The sequence below is a fragment of the Cygnus olor genome, chromosome 27, assembly GCF_009769625.2.
Source record: "Cygnus olor isolate bCygOlo1 chromosome 27, bCygOlo1.pri.v2, whole genome shotgun sequence".
NCBI lineage: Eukaryota > Metazoa > Chordata > Aves > Anseriformes > Anatidae > Cygnus > Cygnus olor.
The window spans coordinates 889,668-912,658 of record NC_049195.1 but is presented as its reverse complement, the minus strand read 5'-3'; the positions used below and the strand labels follow the sequence as shown (position 1 = coordinate 912,658).

Sequence of the window (22,991 nt, the reverse complement as noted above, 5' to 3'; positions counted from 1 at the left end):
GAGAGGTTGGAGGTCCTGGGGTGCCCGAGGGATCGCAGCAGCTTGGGCACGGGCCCCCCCATGGAGGCAGCTATCATACACAGACAGTGGTCTGCCTCCTTTTGGGGGTCCTTGGGGTTTGCCAGGCCTGAGCTCCATGCGTGGCAGGGGCTGGGGGAGGCCAGGGGCCACAGCCAGGCCCTGTTGGTGCGCTCAGGACCCTTCTGGCAGCACGGCCCCATTTCCCTACGGTGAGGGGGTGAAACGGTGCTGCCGCCATAAAGCACGGGGCAGAGCCCCATCCTTCGTCTTCCTGTCTCACCACAGCCGCTGCTGGCTTCACTCAGCATCTTTATTGGGAAGCCTCGATGGCTGAGGTACTGTATCTGGAGGTCCTGGTGCAGGATGTGGCCCTGCTGGCAGCGAGGGGGCTGGCTCAGGGCTGCCGCCCCCTGCCCAGGGGCCTGCACACAGTCCCAGCTGCTGGATTAGGATTTGGGAGTCGTGCTTTGCTCTCATCTCCCAAGCTCTGGGGCAAAAGTTTTCCTCATAACTGATTTTATGTCTCTTCCACTCTACGATACCAATAAAGCTTAGCCAGGAGTTAAAGAACCTTTTATAAATAAAGGGTGAAAACAGAAGAGAGGAGAAGGGCACCGCTGTGCGGGGACAGGACGGGGCCACCGATTGTCCTGCAGGCAGCTTTGGTCCTCCAGGCTCACTGAATGCCCTCGGGGGGCTGGCACCCACCGGATCGGCAGCCAGCGGTGCTGCTGCGGGCTCAGGCCTCGCCATCCTCTTCCTCCTCCTCCTCTTCCTCCCCGCTGGAGTCCTGGGGGACCCCTGTGACCTGAGACAGGGGGGGGGGGGGGGGGGGGGGGCTCAGTGGGCACAGGACCCAACTGTCATCAGGGTGCCGGTGCAGGGCCAGCTGCAGCACCAGGACTTGCCCACCTCCCCGGCGTCCACAGGGCCGTGCTCCACCGTCGACTCGTGGGCCATCTGCAGCGGGGAGAGGGGTGCCGAGAGGGGCTGGCGCCCAGCACCCGACAGGCTGGGGTCTGCCAGAGCCCCCTCAAGGCAGGGAGGGAAACTGAGGCACGGCGTGGGGGCAGGACCTGCGTACCAGGACGGAGGGTGCCCGGAAGAGATAGCTGAAGGGATAGTAGAGGAAGTTGACGAAGGAGGCGGCGTAGAGGTCCGCGTAGCGCATCAGCTGGTTGGCGAAGAGGGTCTGGCGCGAGCCGCAGCGGAAGAGGCTGCCCATCTTCCCGTAGCACATGTCCATCTCGTGCGTGACTTTCTGCGGGCACAGCGGGACGGTCAGGGCACCCGGTGCCCCGCGCTGGGGTGCTGGATGCGGGGGCACAACTGGGGATGGGGGCCCCGGGCGTCACCTGGATCCGACGCTTGATGGAGCTGATGTCCGGGCGCTCGCTGCTGCCGCTGTCCAAGTGCCTGCGGTGGGAGCGAAGCCCTGAGCGGGGGGTCTCACAGCTCACCCGAGGGTCCTCCACGTGTCTCCTCCAGGTCTCTGCACACCGTGGTGCCTCATCCACAGCCCCCCGTGCCCACTCACTGGTACAGCTCTGCCAGGAAGAGGTCCAGGCTGCGCAGCTCCTCAAACAGCTCTGCAATAGCAAAGGGTCCAGCTCAGCACAGGCACCGGCCCCGGCACAGCCACCACAGGGTGCTGGGACACGTCCTGCCCTGCTCGGCTGTCCCCGGGTCTGCTTTTGTCACCGAGGGGGGTTGGAAGTCCCAGGCCCCCTCCGTAGCTGTGCTGCCCCAGCCAAGCCCTGCTCACCGCTCTTCTCCGTCCACACCTGCAGCTCGCGGGCCAGCTCGGGCACCACCAGGAAGGTGCGCCAGCCCTGCCGCTTCTTGGACTTGAGGATGTCCCCGAAGATGTGGTCCCCCATGTACAGGATGTCTTTGCCCTTCACGCCCAGCAGGTCGCACACCACGTCCGAGGAGCCTGCGCCGGCCACACGTCAGGGCACGGCACTGCCGTGTCCCCGCGCCACCGCGCAGCCCGGCCGGGCACTCACCACCGGAGTAGACGGTGCAGTGCTGGAGGGGGCCGGTGTACGTCCCGATGCGCAGCTTCCCCGTGTCCTGTGGGCAAAGGGGGCCCCGTGGTGGAGCCGTCGCCTGCGCCGAAACCACCGGGCTGTGCCCACGCGGTGCGAGGGGTTCGGCGGCAGGAGGGTGGCACGCGGCGGCCGGGTCCCCACCGTGTTGACTTGGCGCAGGACGGTGCCCTCGGCGAAGAAGAGCGGCTTGCGGGTGTCCACCACGATGAGGTCGAAGTAGGAGCGCCAGGGGCGCTGCGGGGTCTCGGCCTGCCGGGGAGCAGGGTACGGGGTGGGGGTAGGGGTGACGAGAGGGTGTTATGGATGGCAGGGGGGCTGCCAAAAGCACCCCCAGCACGGCCTCACCTTGTCCCCGTCACTGAAGTCAAACAGGTAGGACATGATGGCCTGCAACGACAGCCGGGGTCACCGCCACCATCCCTCAGGAGGGCAGCATGTTGGGGGGGGGGGGGCTGTGCTCTGTGCCCCCCCCCAGATGTGAGGGTGCTGCTACTCACATCGGTGTAGTTGTAGTCGCTGTTGGTGGCCAGGAAGACCTTCCCCACTTCCTTCATGCGGCTCAGCAGCAGGGGCACGCGGGGCTGGCGAGGGCAGAGTCAGGGCATTGGGGGCCGGGTGGGGGGGGCCACAGGGGGGCCTGGCTTTGGGGTGGGGGGGCTCACAGACACTCACGTCTTTCACCACGTATTTCTCCAGGTTCTCCAGCGTCTTCTCCTTCAGGCAGCCCTGCAGAGGGGACGGGTGGTGGGGGCTCAGCACAGTGCCAGGATACAGACATTCGTTCCCCCCCCGTTCCCAAAAACCTTCTGGGGGTGAAGCCGTGGCCATGGGGTTCCCCCACGCATGGGGTCCCCGAACCCTGCCCGCGGCACCCACCGAGAGGTGGACTTGGTCCATGGCCTCGCGCACGTCCTGGAACATGCTGCGGAAGGACATGAAGAGGTTCCCGTGCTTGTAGCCGGTGTCGCAGCTGCAATTGGGGGGAAAAATGGAGTGTGAAGGTGACGGGAGACCCCCTGAGACTCCCTCCTCACCCAGACTGCCACTGGGGGGTGCCACGTCCTGCCCCCACCCCCCCATTTCCCTCTTACTTGATGTATCTGGAGCAGTTGGTGAAGAAGTCCACGAGGCAGGCGTAGAGGTAGGTCTCTGCCAGGGAAAGGGGCCATGAGTGGGGGCAGCGCCACGGGGAGGGCTCGGGGGGTGGGGGTGTGGGGGGGGGTCACTCACCCGTGAGGTTGAAGAGGGTGTTGAGGATGTGGAAGCGCTTCATGTCATCCCGCTGGATGAACTTGTTGGGGTAGTAGTGGAGGATTTCCGCCCTGGGGAGGGGGCACGGAGCCGCTGAGCGCTGTGGGGGGGGGGCACCCGGCCGCATCCTGCCCCTCCAACCGCAACCCAAAACCTCACTGCCTGGACACCGAGGGACCCCTGTGACCCCCCCGAACCCAGAACTCACCCCTTGAGGAAGCGGAAGCCGTGGGCGCAGACCAGCAGGTTCCCGTGCGAGTCCACCTTCAGCAGGTTCCCGTACAGGGCGTCGAACACCAGCCCCCTGCGGCACGGAGCCCCGTGAGCGCAGCATAGGACTGGGGGGGTCCCGGCGCCCCTGCCACACGCGCGTCCCCCCCGGTCCTGTCCCCGAAGCCCGCCAGCACTCACCGCGTGGGGAAGGTGGGGTCGTACTTGTAGGCGAGGATCTCGTGGGGGTACCCGATGGAGACGAGGTGCTCCAGCAGCAGCTGGAAGGCCAGCTCCTCGTAGTCGGGGGACTTGTACACTGCAGCGGGCAGGGGGGCGGCGTGGGTGCGGGTTGAGGGGGGGCAGCACCCCAAAATCTGTCTCTGTCCCCCCCTCTTTGCCCCACGCACTGGCCAAGGTGTAGTCCATGTCGAAGCCGAAGCACTTGATCTTCTCCAGCGCCAGGCTGCGGTTCACGAAGATCCTGGGGGCGACCGGGGCTCAGCGCTGGAGGGGTTTGGAGTGCAGCGGGGGGGCACAGAGCCCCGCAGCAGGTGCCCGGTCCCTTCCCCAGCCAAGGGGCCCCACGGAGAGTTATCAGAGCAGAAAAAGGGGCTTTTCATCAGAAAAAAAAGGGGCTTTTCAGTAGGAAAAAAGGGCTTTTCAGCTGGAAAGGGAGCCGCAGGGGGCTGGGGGCGCAGGGCATGGAGCCCCCCCGTTTGGCTGGCCCCTCGCACGGCCTCACCACGAGTGCATGGGGCCCCCCATCCCCGCTGCCCCCCCGGCCCCTACCCCCAGCTTTGCCCTCCCAAATCCTCCCCCAGCCCCTCCGGCCCCCCCACACCCCCGGTACCCCCCCCCCAGCCCCACCGGTGCTGGCAGTCCCTCCGCAGCGCCCGGGGGTCGCCCTGCCCCGGGCCGGCCGCCGGGCCCCGCTCGCCCTCGCTGCCCATCACCGCCGCCTCCGGCCGCCTCCGGCCTCCGCCGTTTTAACGGGGCCCCGCGCCCCGCCCCTGCCCCGCGGCCCCGGCCCGGCCCCCGGTTCCCCCCCGGCCCCGGGGCAGCGGCGCCCTCCCACGGCCGCGGCCCCGACGGCGCCAGGCGGCTGCGGGCAGCCCGGTGCCCCCGGGCAATCATTAACCGGGGGTCAAGGCCCGGCCCCGCACCGCCCCCGGCCTCTCCCCCCCCCTGCCCCATAGGGCGGGACCCCTGGGGAAGCGCCCCCCAAAACCCCCCAGGCCCCAAGCACCGTGGGCCTGGAACCCCGGGGCTGGGAGCAGGGGGAATCGCACACCCCCCGAGGGCTGGTGGTAGGCTTGGCCATGAGCCCCACTGAAACCAGTGAGGATTTGGGGTCAGCCCCAGGTGCGGGGCTGCGATAAGCCCCCGCCACGTCCCATGACAGGGGAGGCCACGTGGGGCCCTTATCAAGGGCCCCAGGCCCTGCTCACACCCAGGGTGTGGGGGGATAGCCCTGTGAAATGGGGGGGGACAGCACCCCCAGCCCCAAAGCCCCCCCCCAAAAAAAAGAGAGGCGCAGCACTGGCATACGAAGGAATTCTTTATTGAGTCCGAGGTAGCAGCAGTGAGCGAGGGCTGCGGTGTGGGGGGGCCCCAGGGCTGCCCCCCAGCCACAGGGGGACAGGGGGCAGCGTCACCACTGCAGATGGAGGCAAAGCTGAGCACAGCGCAGCCCGCAGCCCCCAGCCCGGGGCGAGGACCAGCAGCATCGACCGGTCCTCCTTTTGAGGAGGAATCACTGCAACGGGATCTGAATTAAGTCATGAGAAATAAAAAAATAAAGTGGCCTCCCATCTCACTGCTAATCTAAAGCTACAGAGCAGTGGGACAGCCACGCCTAGGGCAGGCACAGGCTCACAGCTGCACGCCCCTTCTAAAAACTTAGCGCCAAAACCATTAAAAAACACAAAGATACTTCAGTGACAACACTAGGCAGAACGGAGGGGAGCCCTGTGGACGAGGACAGGCCTACAGCACGCCGGGAGGTGCCGGGGGAGCACGCCCGGCTCCCTCGCAGTCGGCAGCAGAAAGCAGGCACAGCGCGAGCGGCGAGGGGCCCGGGGCCACGGGCAGCAGCAGATGCCTCACACTCCCAGGATGGCGTACTTGAAGACGGCCATGATGGCAGCGCTGATGAGGCCCGAGATAGGCACAGTGACGAACCAGGCCATGAAGATGTTGCGGAAGAGGTGCCAGTCCACTGCCTTCCTGGAGCGCAGCCAACCCACGGAGACCACCGAGCCCACCTGCCGAGGAGCCGGCCCCATCTCAGCACAACCCTCGCCATGGGGCTGCCCCACACACTAAGCCCACAGCCCCCTGTCCACACCCAGAGGCCCCAGTCCCATCCCCATGTCACTTCCCCAGCAGGGGGATCCGGCACAAGCCCCTCACCACCACCAGCTCCCTCATCCCAGAGGCTCACAGCTCTGTTTTGGGGGCTCAGCAGCAGCCCGTCCCCCATTAGCAACAGGATCCAGAGGAGGCCAGGCTCGTCCTTACCTTGCAGTGGGTGGTGCTGATGGGGAGGCCCACATTGGAGGCGATCACCACAGTCAGGGCAGACGCCAGCTCGATGCTGAAGCCACTGTGGACACAAAAGGTGTGGGAATGCAGCAGGGGCTGGCGCCAGGACCCCTGTGCCCTCCGGACCATGAGGACGATTTGGCCCCAGCCACAGCTGGGGGCTGCTCCCCCCACAGTGCCCAGGCAGATACTGCACAGCAGGACCAGCTCCTTGCCTGGGACCGACCCCTCCAGGGCAGCAGGCTGGAGCACAGCCCCTGCAGCAGGGGTCAGCAGGCAGGGAGGCATTACAGGACCACGCCTGTCCCAGGTAAAGCACTAGAGGGATGTGAGAAGAGCCCTTCTCACCTCATGCAGGGCTCTGGGAGCAGGTTGCGGTTCCACCCCTGCCTTACCTTGACGGTGTGATAGGAGTCAGGTCCTTGCCCATCGTCTGGATGACTCTCCGTCCCCACACCCACAAACCGATGCAAATCCCCACGCCGCCGTACAGCAGCAGCCAGATGGGAGTTGCCACTTTCGTAGCCACATCACCCGTCTGATAGACGAGGTAGAGCGCAACCAGAGGGCCGATGGCATTGCTGCAAGAGGAAGGCAACCCTTAGCTAGCACACCAGCTGAGCAGGGCAGCGCCCTCCCCACAGAGCCAGCAGGAGTGAGCTGGCCGGCTAGCTCCACTGACCTGACATCATTGCCACCATGAGCAAAAGAGCCAAAACAGGCAGTGAGGATCTGCAGGAACTGGAAGAGGAGGGACACCTCAGGCTTGTCCTGGTCATGCCATTCCTCCAGGGAGCTGCTGCTGCCCTTCCTGTCGCTGATGCCCATCTCCACCTGGGCAGCGTTCAAATCCACATCAGCGGTGGGGTGCGTGTCCGCCACCGCGTTGCAGTAGCTGGTGTAGCTGTCCATGCGCACCCTCTTCTTGGTGTCTGCCGTGGGCCAGGTCAGCTTCTCCATCTCCTCACCCTTGGGCTCCCCCTCCCTGGCCCGGAAAGAGTCCAGGGGCATGCCGCAGATGGCCATGGTGTAGGATGTGTAACTATTGTTGCGGCGCAGGGGCTTGTCCCCCGAGTCCCCCATGCAGTCCCCCATTTTGGCAAGGTGCAGTTTATGCAGCAGCTCCTTGTAGAGGCCGGAGTCCTTGTGCACGGTGTGGTACTGGTACTGCCCGCTGGAGCTCATGTGGTGGCTCACGGCCTGGTTGAACTGAACAAGGTTGCCGTTAGGCAGCTGCACAGCTCCTGCTGAGGGAAAAGGGGTGGAAATTAGCGCCCAGGAACCCACAGACTCCAGCACCCCCCCCCCGCCACCCTCCAGTGCTCACCACTGTCAACGTTGGTCTCCTTCAGGTCGACGCTCGGGAGCCTCTCACGCTCTGGGGCCTCCTCCAAGTCCCCCAGGTTGAAGGACACCGTCCTCTCCTCCACAGCCACCCGGTGCGGCGCAGGCGACACCGCCTCGGCTATGGGGCTCTTGGCATTGCCCGGACCATCGCCCAGAGGCACCTTGGGCTCCTCGTGGTCTTCCTTCAGACTGCTGTTCTTCTCCATCAAGGGGCTTTCAGAAGGACTTGATTTAATCTCTCCTGCCAAGAGAAGCAGATGCCATAAGGCCCCTGCCCTCTGCCAGAGCCACACCTGCCCTGCTGCCTGCAGGGCAAGCCTGCACCCCTCAAGACTCAGATTTATGGCAGACAAATTGGCTTCTACCTCCCCAGCGCTGAACTTTGGTAGCTGCCCCCTCCCACCCCAATGCTCTCCAGTCACACCTTGCCCAACACTCAGCAGCCAGACTGTCACAAGCCAGCTCATCTCCTATTTTTAGCCCCCGCACACCCACACCGGGTGTGGTGAGCACCATTACGGGGCTGTTACTGGTTATTCCGAGGGCAGAGATTCCTCTTCCAACAAACAAGCCATGTTTGTCTCAGTCTGTGCCTGGCTGTGCCCCCTCCCCTGCTGCCAGCACCCCCGGGCAGTGCAGCTCCTGAAGCCGAGGGGAGCACCCAGACAGGGCCCAGCTTCTCTCCCGGGGCCCCCCTGAACTTCTCCATCCTCTCCCCACTGCCAGGGGCCCAGCTCCAGCTCCTGCCGCTGGGCTGCAAACCCAAACAGCCCGGCTTGCCAGGAGCAGCCTCCAGCTTCCCCGGGCAGCTTGGTTTCCTGCTCCGAGGGGAGCCAAGCCAGTGCCTCACCAAGCCCAGGAAACTGAGGCTGTCCCAGCTGGGAACTTTGCTAACAGCGGCTGGAAAAAGGAGCTTGGCACATCCAGACACCTCTACCACCACTGCCGCCCACCCTGGCACCAAGCCCCCACCAGCCACCAGCCCCCAGCCCCGCACACAGCAGCTGAAGGCAGGGAGGAGCTGCGCGAAGCTCCAGCAGCTGGAAGCATTTCAAGGGCAGCCATAAAGCTGTTAGTCACACCCCAGCCACGCCAGCCTGACAAGGACACTCGCTATCCCCTCACCTACATCAAACAAGGAAGCTGACTGCACGCAGAGCTCGTGTGCGAGACCCCGCACAGCTCAGAGCTGCCTGCGCTGTTAGAAAGGTGCCGGGACTGCTGTTCTGGATGCCTTTCAACAGACATTTCTGCCACGGGGAAAGGATTTCATAAGATTACGCAGCTCTGACTTGCTATCTGCAGCTGCTGGGCCAAAGATTGATCACCAGGTATGCCCGGGATTAAAGGTTACGCCAGCTGACAGCCTCACTGCCTCCTGCCCCAAGCTGCAGCACCAAGCACAGCTCGGGATTGCCCTGCCCCTGCCCAGCAGCTGCCAGACAGCAAAACGCTGCTCTGAGGGTTTTTTTGGGGTCTTGGCAACCCCCAGGTGCTGCTGCTGGTGGTGAGGAGCATGCAGGGCCCAGCCCATGGGTTGGTGAGATGCACCCGGTGACTCAGGGCTGGCAGAGCAGCTTAAGTGATAACTGCAGCTAAGGATCCCTGCTAATAACAGCCCCGGGGCTAATGAGGTCTCCCCGCTGCGAAAGGAAGTTTGTTAGTAAGCGCGCCCTTCCCCAGAGGATCACAAAGAAGCAGGTACTTACGTTCGATTTTCTTCTTCATTCTCGGACATACAAAGAACCAGACGACGAGAGCACAGACAACAGCACTCCCCGCCGAAATTAGGAGGATACCCCAGAGAGGAAGTTTGTCAAAGCCCAGCACTAGGAAATAAAACAATGGATCTTGAAAACCCCAGGGCCACAGCCCCCTCCGTGTACGACTTTGCACTTGGGCGTGCGGAGCTCCTCCACCTGCAACGCCCGGGCTGGCCGGCACAGCGAGCTTCCAATTTAATGGGAAATCCACTGCTGACCACACGGAAACCAAGAGCTTAGCGCACGTGGAGCCCCACCAGGGTACAATCTCCCCCACCAAAAGCTAATCTCTTTCACATGCTCAGACACTCTCCCTCCTCCCTCCCGCAGCCAAACCCGATTAGCGCCCGGTGTGCATTCTGCCTGAGCACCGACAGGAATACTCGCAGCCGGCTCGGCTGCCGCCACGCACAGCCCCGTGTCCTGCCTTGCTGCAATGTCACAGAAAAACGCAGCCAGGCTGCCGCAGCAGGCAGCGCTGCCTCCCCTGGCAAGCCGGGCTGGGAAGCCGGGCGGAGAGCAAAGGCAGGACCTCGGCTGCTCCCACCGGAGAGCCGGGCTGCCCCCAGCACCTCTCCCAAGGTGATTTCTCTGCCACGCGAGTGCCTGAAACCTTCCGAGAGGCACCCAAGGTGTTCAGTGACCCAGTTCCGAGCGCTCCCACACGCAGCGTGACTTTTAGCAGGCGCTTACGCCTCACAGTCTGCTGCAACCCGCCAGGAGACGGAGCGCTCGTGATGGCTCAGCTCCTGCGCCTCCTGCTGCAGCCAGCAGCCCTCCGCTCCCCACGCACCGGCAGCGCCCACACCACCGTAATGCGCTCCGTTAACCTGCGAGCCCAGGGCAGCCTCCAACGACCTGGCTTGCCAAGGGCTACAAACCCCGCAGGGAGCAGCACGAGGCTTCGCCCCCTCCTCCAGCCAGGCACTCGGGCTGAACACGAATCTACCTGGGGAGGCCGAGCTGTGAACCGACCCGGAGCAGCGCTGCTGCTCGGCAAGCCTCGGTGCCTCTCAGCCCTGGGGCTCCCAACCTCCTCCTCTTCCTCACCCGTGCCTGCCGGGCTGGACACCGCACCGGGCACACCAAGGGGAGGGAGCTGATGACCCTCGCGAGCCTTCCAGGCACTGTTTACAGAGAAAACCCTCAAAAGCCTCAAAAAGCTCTGCCTCCTGTCAGCCTCCAGCCTCCAATGACCTCTTCCACTGTTCCACAACAGGAAACCCACTCAGACTGAAAACAGCTCACGCCGGGTTACTCTGACTGATGGAAGTTATGATTTGGTATTTTTCCCCACCAGCCTGCCTTTCGGCTCTGCGGGTACGCCGCTCATTACGCCCGTGCCAAGCGGGCGGGCGACGGGGGCCGTGCCTTTCCCGTCCTGCCCGGCTCTGTCCCCCTACACAACAGCCAAACAAACATTTCAATTTGGTGTTCCCAAAGGGCTTTCAAACTGCAGCACGAACTCCTCTTCTCAGTACAGGTGCCAGCTGCAGTGCGCCAGCTCTTCTCGCCAGGAAGTCTCAGGGATAATTAGTTTATTCTTAGGGCCCAGGTGAACAGAGAGGCCACGGGCTCCACGCCCGGCCTCCGGCCCTGCTCCTAGCCTCACTACCAGAGAGCGGGGAGCCCAAGGAGCCTCCCGGCAGCAGCTGGTACCTGAGTTTAGCACAGGTTAGAGAAGGAAGGGGAAGTCGCGTTATCTGCCAGTGCCGGGGAGTCTAAGGAGAAAGGTCTGTGGGGGTTTAGTTTGGGCAGGCCTCTGGCTGGGAACTATCTAGTACAGAACTCAGCGCACGCTAGCCTGCCGCCTTCTGTAACCGGCACAGGCCAGCCGCCTTCTAGGAGAATTCAGCCCTGAAAAGCAAAAAGGGGTAAATCGTGCATTTAATGGAGGCTTTGTAAAGAATTCCAAAATTCAGGTTCAAGTATTCAGACGTGTACTTACAGGGCGCGCCGGTATACATGATGGAGAAGAGGTTGATCCCCACGGTACAGGCATAGAAGACAGGCAGAGCTCGCAAGCCGTTGGGGACGGGGTCCGCCTGCAAGACAAGGTCGGGAGCTGCAGGAACCCAGAGCTCAGCACCACTGGGGCTGTGCAGCACAGGAGTGGCCACCCCCAGCCCCATCGTGAGGCTCCCCTCGCCTTCGACCCTGCAATGTGCCCCCAGCCACAACCAGGAGCTGCAGGAAGCCTCCCCGCTGTGCTCCGCTTGCACCGACCGGGGGGCACCTCGGGGCCCCTGACACCCCCTGCACACACACGCAGGCTCTTGCAGCCCTTCCTCCGGCTCCAACCTCCCAGGATTTTTCACCTGACCAGGCGCTTTCAGACAAAGCCATCTGCCAGACAAAGGTTTTGCCTCTCTACAGCTGACTCGGGCTGCACAAGGAAGTCCACCACCCACGAGCAGCTTATTCAGCCTCATACCTGCGCAGAGAGGCCCTCGCCCCAGCAGCAGGAGCACTTAATCTCTGCCGCTGCCCGGCAATCCGGGTCCCGTGCTGATGCAAGCGCACGGAGCGCTGCTGACCGCGGCGAGGGGCCGCAAGCAGCCGGTTCCGTGCCAGAGCCGCTGGACAACGGGCAGCACGAGGGGCAAGCACGGCTCTCAAAGGCCGGTTACGCAAGGTTACTCCGACAGCAGTGACGCCGGATTGTTTTAAAGGGTTGCCAGGCAGAAAACAGCAGCGATACGATCTTAACATCTCTTGAAGCAGAAGTAGTTAGATCCCAGCCCTAAACTCATTTAAGTCATTAAACTCAAATGCGCAGAACAAACTGATTACACAACAATGCTGGAGTTGGCTCCCCTGGACGGCTGGCTGGATGTCCCTCACCGGCAGCGTCGCGTGCTTCACGGAGGTTTGTCACCTCCAAAAGGTGACAATTAAAGCTGCCACCCCCATTTCCAACATTTTGGGTGCCAATTCCCTTTTCCTGGACCTCCACACCCTTCAGACAGGGGAAGTTTGTTCTCAAGCCCCACCAGAGAGCCCCTGGAGCCTCATGGCCCCACCAGGAGGCTGCTGCCACCTGGCACAGTTTTAAGGCAGAGAAGAACCTGGAGCAATTTGCCTGAGGAGCTTCAGCTTTCACCCCCAAACTTGGACTTTGGCTCCCAGGCCAGGCACTGCACACACGGTGACCAGGAAAAGGACACCAGGGCTCCCTGGGTGCCGTCCTCAGGGTGCGCTGCCCCAAGCACAGCCCCTGCGCCCCCCGAAGCAGCTTTAGACCTGCTGCTCGCAGGTGGCTTGGGATGGAAACACTGCTCCTACGTACGGGAAGCAGCAGTTCCTCTGTAGGCTAATGCCAGAGGAGATCACACAAGCTGAAGGAAGTGCAAATTGGCACGGCCACAAGTCGTGCCTCTCGGCGTACAGCAGCACCTAGAGAGGCACAAGAACCCTGCCCGGCTTCAGAAGAATGAAACCGGCAGAAACTGCTCTGCTTCGCGGTGATACAGAACCACCTGAAGGTGTGGGCTGCCCAGCCAGCCTCTCCTGGGGGGAAAGCGCAGTTTCCACAGCACCAGGGACGATTCAAAAATAAAGCCATCTCTTGTCAGTCATTGCCTTCATCTGCAGCATGGCTCACCCTCGCACCACGAGCCAAGGAAAATCCTGACAAGAAGCTCTGATCTTATCAATTCCAGGCTGCTTTGCTACTTGGAAGCTGCAGCTGGTTCTGCTCCAGCCAGGCAGGGGACACTGCCAGCCCAGATGTTTTGGAGGAGGTAAGCGAAGCCTCCTTATCTCCTGGGCTCCACTTCACAGAACAAGTGCAGCTCTCGTCTTCCCCTAGGTCCCTTCAGCTCCTCCTGGACGGGTGCCCACTCAAGGCTCACCACCAGCACACATCCAAACCCATGCACCTGCATGACTTCTGACGCACATAAGCCACCCAGACATGCTAACAGGCACGCTGGGAGCCCCCAGCAGTCCCCGGGCTGTCACAACACACAGCTGGACCATCCTTACCTTACGAAGAATGAACCTACGGACAAGGAAGAACAGGATAGCAGACATGATGCCAGACAGGAGGGGCGAGATGAACCAGGACAACACTAGGAGAGAAGAGGTGTGATCAGAACCGCACTGTTGGGAGGGGAAGCCCTGGGCACACAGGGTGGCAGCGCGTGCTGGTGCTGCGCACGGAGGTGGTCGCGCCGTGTCTGGAGCCATCGCCTCGCCGCACTTACCGATTTTTAGCAGCTCAGACCACTTGACACCTTCCTGCCCTTTGGCCACCAAGGAGAAGCCAATCGTTGCTCCAACAATACAATGGGTACCCGAAATGGGAAGCTTCAAGAACGAAGCCACAAGCTGCCACACGGCCGATCCTGAAGGGTGAAAACAAGGCTGGTAAGGGGAACGGAGCCATCGGCGTGGGGCAGCGCGGCACGGCGCGGCGCGCGGGGGCACTCACCGAACATGGCACTGATGGAGCCGGCCATGAGCAGCTCCTGCGTGGAGTTGTACATCTCCACATCGATCAGCCCCTTGCGGATGGTCTCGCTGACCTTGGCCCCCAGGAGGACGGAGCCCACCGTCTCGAAGATGCTGGCCAAGACGCACGCCTGCCGGAGCGTCACCACGCCCGAGCCAACCGCGGTCCCGAAGGAGTTGGCCACATCGTTGGCGCCCACGGAGAAGGCCAGGACGAAGGCGATGACGAAGCCCAGCACCAGCATCCAGAGGAAGCCCGTCAGCGGAGCCGGGACCGCGTCGCTCTCCGCCAGCGCCGCGACGCCGGTGGGGACCGAATCCATGGCTGCTGCGAGTGGTTTGGGGACAGCCGGGGGGGCTCGGGAACGGGGAGGGGGGGATGTAAACAGAGCGTGAGGTACAGAGGTGCTACAATAAATAACGGTACAAAATTAAATAGGCTGCGGGCGGGACGCGGGGCTGCTGCTATAGGGCGCCTGCGGCGGCTGCGGGGCGGCCGGGGCGGCTGCGGGCGGTCAGGGCCGGGCCGGGCTCCATGGCGAGGGCGGGCGGGCGGGCGGGCTCTTCATCCTGCGGACAGCGGGCGCTGAGCGGGCGGCACCGCGCGGCCCCAACGGCCGCTCCCGCCCCGAAAAACCCCGACCCCCCCCGAAATCACCCCGAACCCCCCCAAGATCCTCCCAAAGCCTCCGGCCCCCTCCGGCCCCACCCGCCCGCCAGCCGCCGCCGCCGCCGCCGCCTCCTCGCTCACCGACAGCGCCGAAGGGGTCGGGATGGGGCCCGGGGGGGCACCAGGACGCGGGCACCGGACGCGGGCTCGGGACGCGCTCGCCTCGGCCCCGCTCCGCCGCCTCCCCCAGCGCCGCCGCCCGCCCGCCTTTTATAGCCGCCGCCTGCCACGTGACCGCCGCGCCCCCCGCCCCCCCCCGTGACGCCCGGAGCCTCCCGGCGTTCCCATTCGCCCGCTGGTCGCCGGGAGGGCGGGGCCGAGCCGCTATTGGACGGCGGCCGCTCAACGGCCCGGGCCCGCCCGCGGGTTTGGCGCGCCCCTGCGTGGGAAGCGCGCCCCGGCACCACGTGGGCGCCGCCCGGGCCCGGTACGGCGCGGCCCCGACCCGGTACCGGGCCCGATCCGGGGCCCCGGCGCGATCCGGCCCGCAGCGGGCGCGGCACCGGGCACGGCCCCGGGCTTGCCCCAGCTGCGCCCGGCACCGCCGTGAGGCTCCCGTGCACGGGTCCCGCCGGGCACCAGCCCCCGGCCGCCCCGGGACCGCCGGCTCGGCGCGGTGTCCGCCGTGTCCCCCCCCCGGCGATGGCTGTGGCCGCCCCCAGGAGCCCCCCGCGGTGCCCGGGGCCGGACCCAAACCCAAACCGCCCCCACCCGATGCTTTGCCGTGGGGTGCTGGGCTGTGCGCCCCCCCCCCCCCCCCCCCGGGGGGCTCTGTGTGTGTGTGCACGTCCTTGCACGCCGCTGTTGCACACCTCCTGCTCCCTCGTGCACGAGGACACGTGCGTGCGCGCAGCCCCGTTGCTCGGTGCCCCCCTTGAGGCCGTGCCCGGTGCCCCACGGCTGCCCGGCCCTTCCCTTGTCCGGGCGACCCTTGCCCGGCAGGAACCGCGGCCCAGCGGGCAGAGCCGGCCGGGGGCAGCGGGTCAGCGCGGCGCAGGAAGCCGGGGTGTCCGCCCGGGGGGCTGGCACGGAGCCCGCCCGTGTCCGGCACTTGGCTTGTGCGTGGCCGGGGCACGGGTCAGCGGCTCGGGGCTGAGTCGTCGCCTCGTGGGGCCACCTCTGACGTGGGCCACGGGTGGCACCCGCCAGGGGAAGTGGCCTGGGTGCCCCCGCCCCGCTGACCCCGCGTCATGGGGCCAGAGTCCGGCTCGTGTCCCTGCCGGCCCCGTGTCCCCGGCCACGTGCAGCACCGGGCGCGTGGAGCTGTGCCGCAGCCCCGGGCGGGCTTGGGGGCGAGGGGAGCTGGGTGCTGGGGTCCCCTCACCCCTCCTGGCCTCGCCCCGTGGTGGCAGGGGATGACCCCGCACCCTGACCCCATCCCTGTCCCCCCCTGGTCTCCCCTTCGTCCCAGGTGGGCGTCTGCTGGGGAAACAGGCGAGAGCCTCTGGGCGATGCCGTGGGGAGCCAGGACCCGGGGCTCCCGATCCCATTTCCTCCTGGAAACTCTTCCAGGCGAAGACAAACCTGATGAGGAGTGGCCAGCGTGGACTTCCAACGGGGACACCGAGCTTAGCCGACCTGACAGCCCGCACAGCGAGGTGGCTGCCTGGGTGGAAGAGGAGGGCAGTGGCTGTTGTTCCCCTCCGCTTTAGCAAGGTTTTGACGCTGCTGACCATAACAGCCCCATACACGAAGTGACGAGGCGCTGGTTAGGCAGGCGGGCAGCGAGGTGGAAGGAAAACTGCCCGGACTGCTGGGGTTGGTGGCACAAAGTGGGCCAGCCGCTAGTGGCCCACCCCAGGGTCAGCGCTGGGGCCAATATTGTCCAACGCCTTCGCTGGTGACCTGGGCGCGGGGCAGGTGCACCCTCAGCAGCTTTGCTGATGACCGAGGACGGGGAGGAGCGGCTGACGCACCAGAGGGCTGTGCTGCCATCCAGAGGAACCACGGCGGCCTGGAGAAATGGGCTGTGAGGAACCTCCTGACCTTCCACGGGGGGACGCCGGGCCCTGCGCCCGGGGAGGAACAGCCCCAGAGTCATTTCGGTGGGATCTGGCTGGGAAGCAGCTCTGCGGAGAAGGACGTGGGGTCCTGGTGGGCACCAAGCTGACCGTGAGCGATGTGCCTCGCGGCAAAGGAGGCCGCCGGCATCCTGGGCTGCGCTGGGAGGAGCGCTGCAGCAGCTCGAGGTGATGCTTCCCCTCCGCTCGGCCCCGCTGAGCCCACGTCACCAGCGCTGGGTCCAGCTCCGGGCTCCCCAGGACAAGACGCGGCTGTACCGGGGGGCTCTGACCGAGGGGGCTCCTTGCAGAGGGGGAGAGGGCCAGGCTTGGGTTTTGAGGCAGGAAGGTCCCCCCCCAAAATCGAGCTGCTCCCAGCTTGGCTCGTGGCTATCCCTGGCCCCGCAGAGGGAGGAGATGCGCTCCCACCTCTCCGGGCCTCCACCAAACCGTTACGTTGCCGTCAGCTTATTCGGAGGGTGGGGACGAGGTGCGGTGGCTTCGTGGGGGACCTGCCTGGACACGGGGTGGAGCAGGGTGTAGAGGCAGGGATGTGACCTCCTGAGCACCCGGAGCAACCATGGAGGGCTCAGGGGCCACAGCGTGGGATGTGTGGCTGCAGGGTCCTGGTCAGCAAGGCTTTGGGAACAGCACCGTGAGGTTGGGGCATGGCACCGTGTCCAGCGTCGTCTCCAGTCCCTGCTGACCCCAAGATTTTCACTGATGAACGTCACCTCGCTGGTTTAGCTGACGTTGCCTCCATTAGGGCTGGGCCAGGACAACCTCCCCTGCGCCCTCTGAACGTGCCAGCGTTGCTTGTGGCCGCGTCCAGTCGCTCTAACGGGCTCACAATGTGCCGAACCTGTCGGGGAAGGGGTAACGGAGAGCGACGGGCACGTCTGCCTGCACTCACCTTCCCCGGGTACCGCAGGACCCCTGATACGGAGTTAACAGCGGGGGTTAAATCCACTTCCACGCTGGTGCTGGGGGTAAAAATAGGGAATGGTAGAATCTGTAGTGTTTAATTAAGACAACCCATGAAGTCGGTGTACTGACACCCGTACCGGTGGCTGTACCACAGCTCTGTCGCCAGGTTATGGCCCAGGACAGACGGCTCCGCAGCAGCACGGGGACAGCCGAGCAGGGCAAGAGGAGGGCAGCGCCTGCGGGTCCAGCCAGGGCCGTGCGGGGCTACCCAGGACCTGCAGCAGCTCTGCCCCACAGCTCCCCTTCCTGAGCAGCGGGGCCGTGAGACCCAGCACGCCGGGTTCGCAGCCCTGCAGCGGCGCTGGCTCCTGCTCCAGGAGCGCAGCCCGCGACATAAAACAGATGCCTGAACGTGGACATTAATGCCACTTAAGGCACTGGAGCAGAGAGAGCTGCTGGGGAGCTACCTGCGAGTCACCGTTCCAGACCATGCCCGTCTCACGTACGAAATCACAGCTCCATGTCCCTGCCCAGTAAAACGCGGCAAGTCTGTAAATCCCGAGCTCGAGGCACTGATGTAGTTTTTGCTTTTCCAAGGCCACGGTCCGTCGGCTGGGTGTGATTTGCTGAGCTTTCCCCTGAAATCCTCCTGGCACGGGGCATTCCCACATCGCAGGATGATTAGGGAGGAGGAGCTGGGGAGCGAGGGGCTCGCAGAAATGCCCGGGCTCGGGGAGCAGAGGTGCCCGAAATGCGCTCGGGGTGGCCCAGCAGAACTGAATGGGGTCACGGTGCTGCTGAGCTGCTCTGCAGAGCTGCTCCCAGCCGGGCTTTCACCTGGACCGGCTCAGGGACCCTTTTTCCCCTCGTCCTGGTGAAGCAGCCCCCGGCTCCAGGCCCCTTCTGCCCATCTGGAAAGACCAAAAGAGCCAGCGGGGAACAGTCAGAGGTCATGGCTGGTTAAAAGGAAAGCCCAGGTTGCCAGCACAGGAGTTTCAGGTGGTCTCTAAAGATCCAGGGATGTCAGCCTGCCTCTGGCAGGACCCCCTGCCCTTCCCTCCCCGTCCCCTGCTGATCTCCAGGGCTGACCCTCTCCCCGAGGCTCTCCCCAGCCAGGGCCAGCTGCCCCCCAGGGGACCCAGCACGGCCACCCGAGCGCCTCCAGCTCCTTCACCAGCCAGGAGCTCGGGACCAGCACCTGCTGTGACGCATGCAGTAACCCTCGGTGCCGGGACTTCTGCCAGGACAAGGCACCGGCAGAGCCTGGCCCCGCAGCCAGGACCCTGGGCAGCCACCCGGAGCCATACGGGACAGTCGGTCCCCGCTGAGTTCTGCCCCTTCTGCTCTCAAACATCTCCACGGTGTTTTTTCTCTGGTTGTTGTAAAATGGCAGTCCAAGCACGTGGCACTCAGCGAAGTCCCAAATCCAAACAGCCGCCTCCAGCTGCTCAGCAGCCTAGGGAAGAAACGCCTTTGTGGTGTGGGCCCATCCTTCATGTGACCTGTCTCTAAATTTGCCTCCCGGCCCTCACCATGTCTTCCTGGACTTGGTGCCCTCTCCCATACATACAAAGCAGACCGTGCCCTCCAGGCAAGCTCACAACCCCTCCGCCCTCCCAGCCTTGGGCATGCCCCAGTGCCCGCCCTGCTTGCTCACATCCCTTCTCCTCCCTGAGCACCTGCGTCCTGCTCCTTCATGCTCACATCCCATTTATTCTCCAGCCTGGAGCTCTCACGTCTCCTCCTTTCTTGGGATGCTCTGAATCCCTTCTTGCTCTCCCCGCATGCTTACATCTCCTCCATTCCCCTCGCTGAGCAAAGACGCTCTGCTTGCCACCATACCTGCCCAGATCCCTTCCATTGGGCTCCTCTCTTCCCCTCCCTGCACACCCACACCCACATGTGCGTGGCCACCCCAAGGGCTGCTGCTGGGCCCCCCCCGCTGTCCCCGTGCCTGTCCTTGCCCAAACTCTTCCTTTGGCCCCCTGCCACCCCTTCCAACACCAGACAAGCTTCAGGCCCTGGCTGGGGGCTGCCAGACACCGGTGTCGGAGGTGCCCATGCCAGCCCTGTGCCAGGGGAAAGCAGGGGGGGCACCCCCCAGCCGTGGGATCCCGGACACGCTCATGGCAGCGCTGCTGTCCCTGGCCACGGAGCTGCTGTGATCCCATCCCTGCTCCAGGAGGGGAGGCAGAAGCCTCCTTCCTGGCAGCCTCCTCCCCAAAGCTGGTTTTCTCTTTGCCGGCCTCTACCTCACCCTCTCCTCCCCGCTGTTCCTGGGCCAGGGGCAGCCCGGTGGCAAGTCTTGGGGTGTCACCGACTGCTGCTTTGCCCGCAGGGGAAGCAGAGGATGGTCGGAGCCTCCATCCCATGCCCGCACCACCCAGCACGAGAGGAGCCACCACGAACTCTCTGCCCTGGCCACAGAAACCTGCAGCGAGGAGCAGTCTTGCAGCAGGGATGCTGGGGCTGGGAGCCAGGAGCCGCCTCAGCAGCCTGTGAGGCACCACCCGGGTGCCACTCGTGGCACCAGAGTCGGGGCAGGGAAGGGCTATTTGCAGAGCAGGAACAAGGCAGGCAAATCCCACGGCGGTTCCAGTCCAGGGGTGTGAATACCGGCGATGCCGCCGAAGAGCCCGGGAGCCCTCTAGTGATTGTACAGCCAGCTCCACAGCGCCCAGCTCTGAGGCCACTTCTCTCCACCCAGTCAAAATTCAAGGCTCCATCCCTCGCCCACTGAAGCTAGCGGACGTTTTCATTTCTTCTTTCGGATGGTTTTTATGCCACCGTGCTTGGGAGACTAGACCTACTTCTTCGCATTAAAACCAACAACAGCACAGACTTCCAAACCATGTCCTGTTCATAAAAGAAAGCTGCTAGTCATGCCACTGGAAGTCTGGTAAATAAACAGGCCCCGGGGAGGGAGCTCCCTGCCGCAGTCTGGCTGCAGCCAGCTCCAGCTGGGGCCTCGAGCAGCCTGAGCCAACTCCGGGGCGAGCGCTGAAGGCAGCTGCAGGGGGGGATCACCGTGTGTGCTCCCCACGGCACATCTCCTCCTCTGTCCTCTGGCTTTTCCTGTCCGCTCCTCCCTCACGGCCACGTGGGCAGGCAGGCGTGAAGGAGCAGCGCAGCGTCATCGAGCCATGGGATCGGTCGGGTTGGAGAGGACCTCTAGGATCATCCAGTCCAAGCCTTAACCCAGTACTGACAAGTCCACCACTAAACCATGCTACCAAGCTCTGCATCTCCACGTTTCCTGAAGACCTCCAGGGATGGTGACCCAACCACTGCCCCGGGCAGCCCGTCCCAATGCCACACAACCCTTTCGGTAAAGAAATTTCTCCTCCTATCCGACCGAAACCTCTCCTGGTGCAACCTGAGGCCATTTCCCCTCGTCGCGTCACCTGGAGCAGAGCCCGATCCCCACCTCGCCCCGACCTCCCTTAAGGTCACTGTAATTCACACTAAGGTCTCCCCCGAGCCTTTCTCCAAGCTAAACAACCACGGCTCCCGCCGCCGCTCCTCATAAGCCTTGTTCTGCGTCCTGCAGAGACGGTGCAGTCTCCATCCCTGGGGACTGTTCAAAAGTCCTGGGCGCTGGGGGGGCCCTGCCTGAGCGAAGTTTGGGGCTGAAGGAGGGGGAGTCTTGGCAGAAGGGCTCCTTCGCTGCCGCAGAAAGCACCCCAGCGGCACCCAGCAGCCCCAGGACGTGGCCTTGGCCCGAGGGCCCCCAAATCCCTGCAGGGGCGCTCAGAGCCCGGAGCCCCCCCCAACCCCCCCCCCCGGGGCCAGGCCCAAGACCTCCCCCCGGCGGCGGCCGGCAGGGGGCGCTGCGGGCACCAGGCGAGCGCGTCCCCGCGCGCAGGGCGCGTGCGCAGCGCCCCCGCGGCACGCTGGGAGATGTAGTCCGCGGCGCGCCCCCTGCTGCTGGGGAGCCCCGAGGGAGGGGGGCTCCGCTGGCCCGGCCACGCGCATAGGAGAGATTTCCTTCCCGATTCCTGATGTAGACCTACCCTGCCTGAGCTTAAAGCTGCCCCCCTTGCCCTAGCACTCTCTCAGAGGCCCCTTTAGGTCATGGCAGGGTGCAATGAGGTTTTCCCCAAAGCCTTCCCCCATCAGCCCGCTGTCCCTGCTCCTCCTGGGGCAGCCCGGGATGTGGTTGGCCTTCTGGAGCGCAAGCGGACGTGCTGGCAAATCATGGAATCATTAAGGCTGGAAAAGACCTCCAGGATCATCCGGCCCAACCGTCCCCCTACCACCGTCACCCACTAAACCATGTCCCTAAGCACCACGTCCGACCTTTCCTTGAACACCCCCAGGGACAGTGACTCCAGATTCGTGGAAGAACTGTACAACTCCAAGCAAATGAGTTATAAAGTAGGTATGTGGTTTATTTCGGCGCCGGGCACATGCGGGATAGCTCCCAAAGGCATGCGCGCCCCAATGCAGCAACTTACCTTGGTTATATGCAGTAAAGAGTTACATATGCATGAAGTTTCCCAATACGCCTATACATATGCATAACCTATCCCCGCTTCGTATTAAAATTAGTTCCAAGAAGTCATTTCCATAAACTCCTCCTGTCTGCACTTGCGCAGTGCCTTCTGGTGGTGGTCACCGGGGGTTGTGAGGATGAAGGCCGATAACTCTTCTTCATCACCACTAGTTGACCCCCTGCCTTTGTGCAGACTCAGCTGCTCCTTGGCTCTTGTCCAAACTACAAGGTCTGTCTCAGCTGGGTTTTGAGACAGGTTCCCCATTTGTCAGGAACCATCCTTTGTGAGGGGCCCCAAGTCTCCTTGTTTCAGTTAATTTGCACAGTAGTAAGCAATGACATTCAGCAACATCTATTTTTAATGTGATTAAGCAATCCTCCATTCTTCCATTCCTGGCTTTAATAATTACGATAGTTTTATTTAGAAATCATTAATGCGATTAAGCAAGCCCCCATTCTTCTATCCCTGGCTTCACCACCACCTCCCTGGGCAACCCATTCCACTGCCTGACTGCTCTTTCTGAGAAGAAATGTCTCCTCATTTCCAACCTAAACCTCCCCTGGCACAACTTGAGGCCATTCCCTCTGGTCCTATCACAGTTACCTGCAAGAAGAGGCTGACCCCCAGCTCCCCACAGCTTCCTTTCAGGCAGTTGCAGAGAGCAATGAGGTCTCCCCTGAGCCTCCTCTTCTCCAGACCAAACAACCCCTGGTCCCTCAGCCGCTCCTCACAGGACTTGTGTCCCAGGCCCTTCACCAGCTTCGTAGCCCTTCTCTGGATACGCTCCAGGGCCTCGATGTCCTTCTTGTACTGAGGGGCCCAAAACTGAGCACAGTACTCGAGATGCGGCCTCACCAGAGCAGGACACAAGGGGAGTATTGTCGAGTTTGCCATCCACAAGGATCCCCCCGAGTCCTGCTCTGAGCAGAGCTGCTCTCAATTCACTCGTCCCCCAGCCTGTGCTGATGGCTGGGATTGCCCTGACCCAGTGCAGCACCTTGCGCTTGGCCTTGTTGAACCTCACACGGACCATGTGTGCCCACCTCTTAGGCCTGTCCGGGTCCCTCTGGACGGTGATGTTGTGTTTCCAGCGTGAGCTTTTCTGCTTCTCTCTGCCAACTGAGTGAGCCACTGCTGTGCTTGGGACGCTCTCCAGGACTAACCCCTTCCAAGGAATGGTTCCCAAGGAACACCATGCTTGCTCTGTCTGTTTTGTGATAGGGGTGTCTTCATGGGCAGTCTCATGGAGC

The 22,991-nt window shown here is 63.7% G+C and overlaps 2 protein-coding genes across 4 annotated transcripts; both read right to left on the bottom strand.

The window, feature by feature from the left end:
• Positions 1–577: 577 nt before the first annotated feature.
• On the bottom strand, positions 578–4,541 carry LOC121060478 (cytosolic purine 5'-nucleotidase-like). 2 transcript variants are annotated; one of them, XM_040538320.1, is made up of 18 exons: positions 4,407–4,541; positions 3,947–4,020; positions 3,738–3,855; positions 3,535–3,630; positions 3,306–3,397; positions 3,167–3,224; positions 2,952–3,045; positions 2,748–2,801; positions 2,573–2,656; positions 2,421–2,462; positions 2,217–2,324; positions 2,031–2,097; positions 1,787–1,957; positions 1,559–1,610; positions 1,377–1,437; positions 1,106–1,282; positions 934–981; positions 578–829 (listed from the first exon to the last, which is right to left on the bottom strand). In XM_040538320.1, the coding sequence occupies exons 1-18, from the start codon at positions 4,487–4,489 to the stop codon at positions 761–763; spliced, it is 1,548 nt and encodes a 515-aa protein (XP_040394254.1). In that variant the 5' UTR covers positions 4,490–4,541; the 3' UTR covers positions 578–760. The 2 variants fall into 2 exon arrangements, with proteins under 2 accessions (XP_040394254.1, XP_040394253.1); XM_040538319.1 differs by having other exon boundaries at positions 578–981.
• Positions 4,542–5,084: 543 nt separating this feature from the next.
• SLC20A1 (solute carrier family 20 member 1) lies at positions 5,085–14,519 on the bottom strand. Of its 2 annotated transcripts, none has more exons than XM_040538368.1 (11): positions 14,400–14,519; positions 13,629–14,218; positions 13,402–13,542; positions 13,181–13,266; positions 11,142–11,238; positions 9,140–9,259; positions 7,411–7,671; positions 6,766–7,330; positions 6,479–6,664; positions 6,060–6,144; positions 5,085–5,803 (listed from the first exon to the last, which is right to left on the bottom strand). In XM_040538368.1, the coding sequence occupies exons 2-11, from the start codon at positions 13,969–13,971 to the stop codon at positions 5,642–5,644; spliced, it is 2,046 nt and encodes a 681-aa protein (XP_040394302.1). In that variant the 5' UTR covers positions 13,972–14,218; positions 14,400–14,519; the 3' UTR covers positions 5,085–5,641. The 2 variants fall into 2 exon arrangements, with proteins under 2 accessions (XP_040394302.1, XP_040394303.1); XM_040538369.1 differs by having other exon boundaries at positions 6,766–7,327; positions 14,400–14,501.
• Between the last annotated feature and the right edge of the window lie 8,472 nt (positions 14,520–22,991).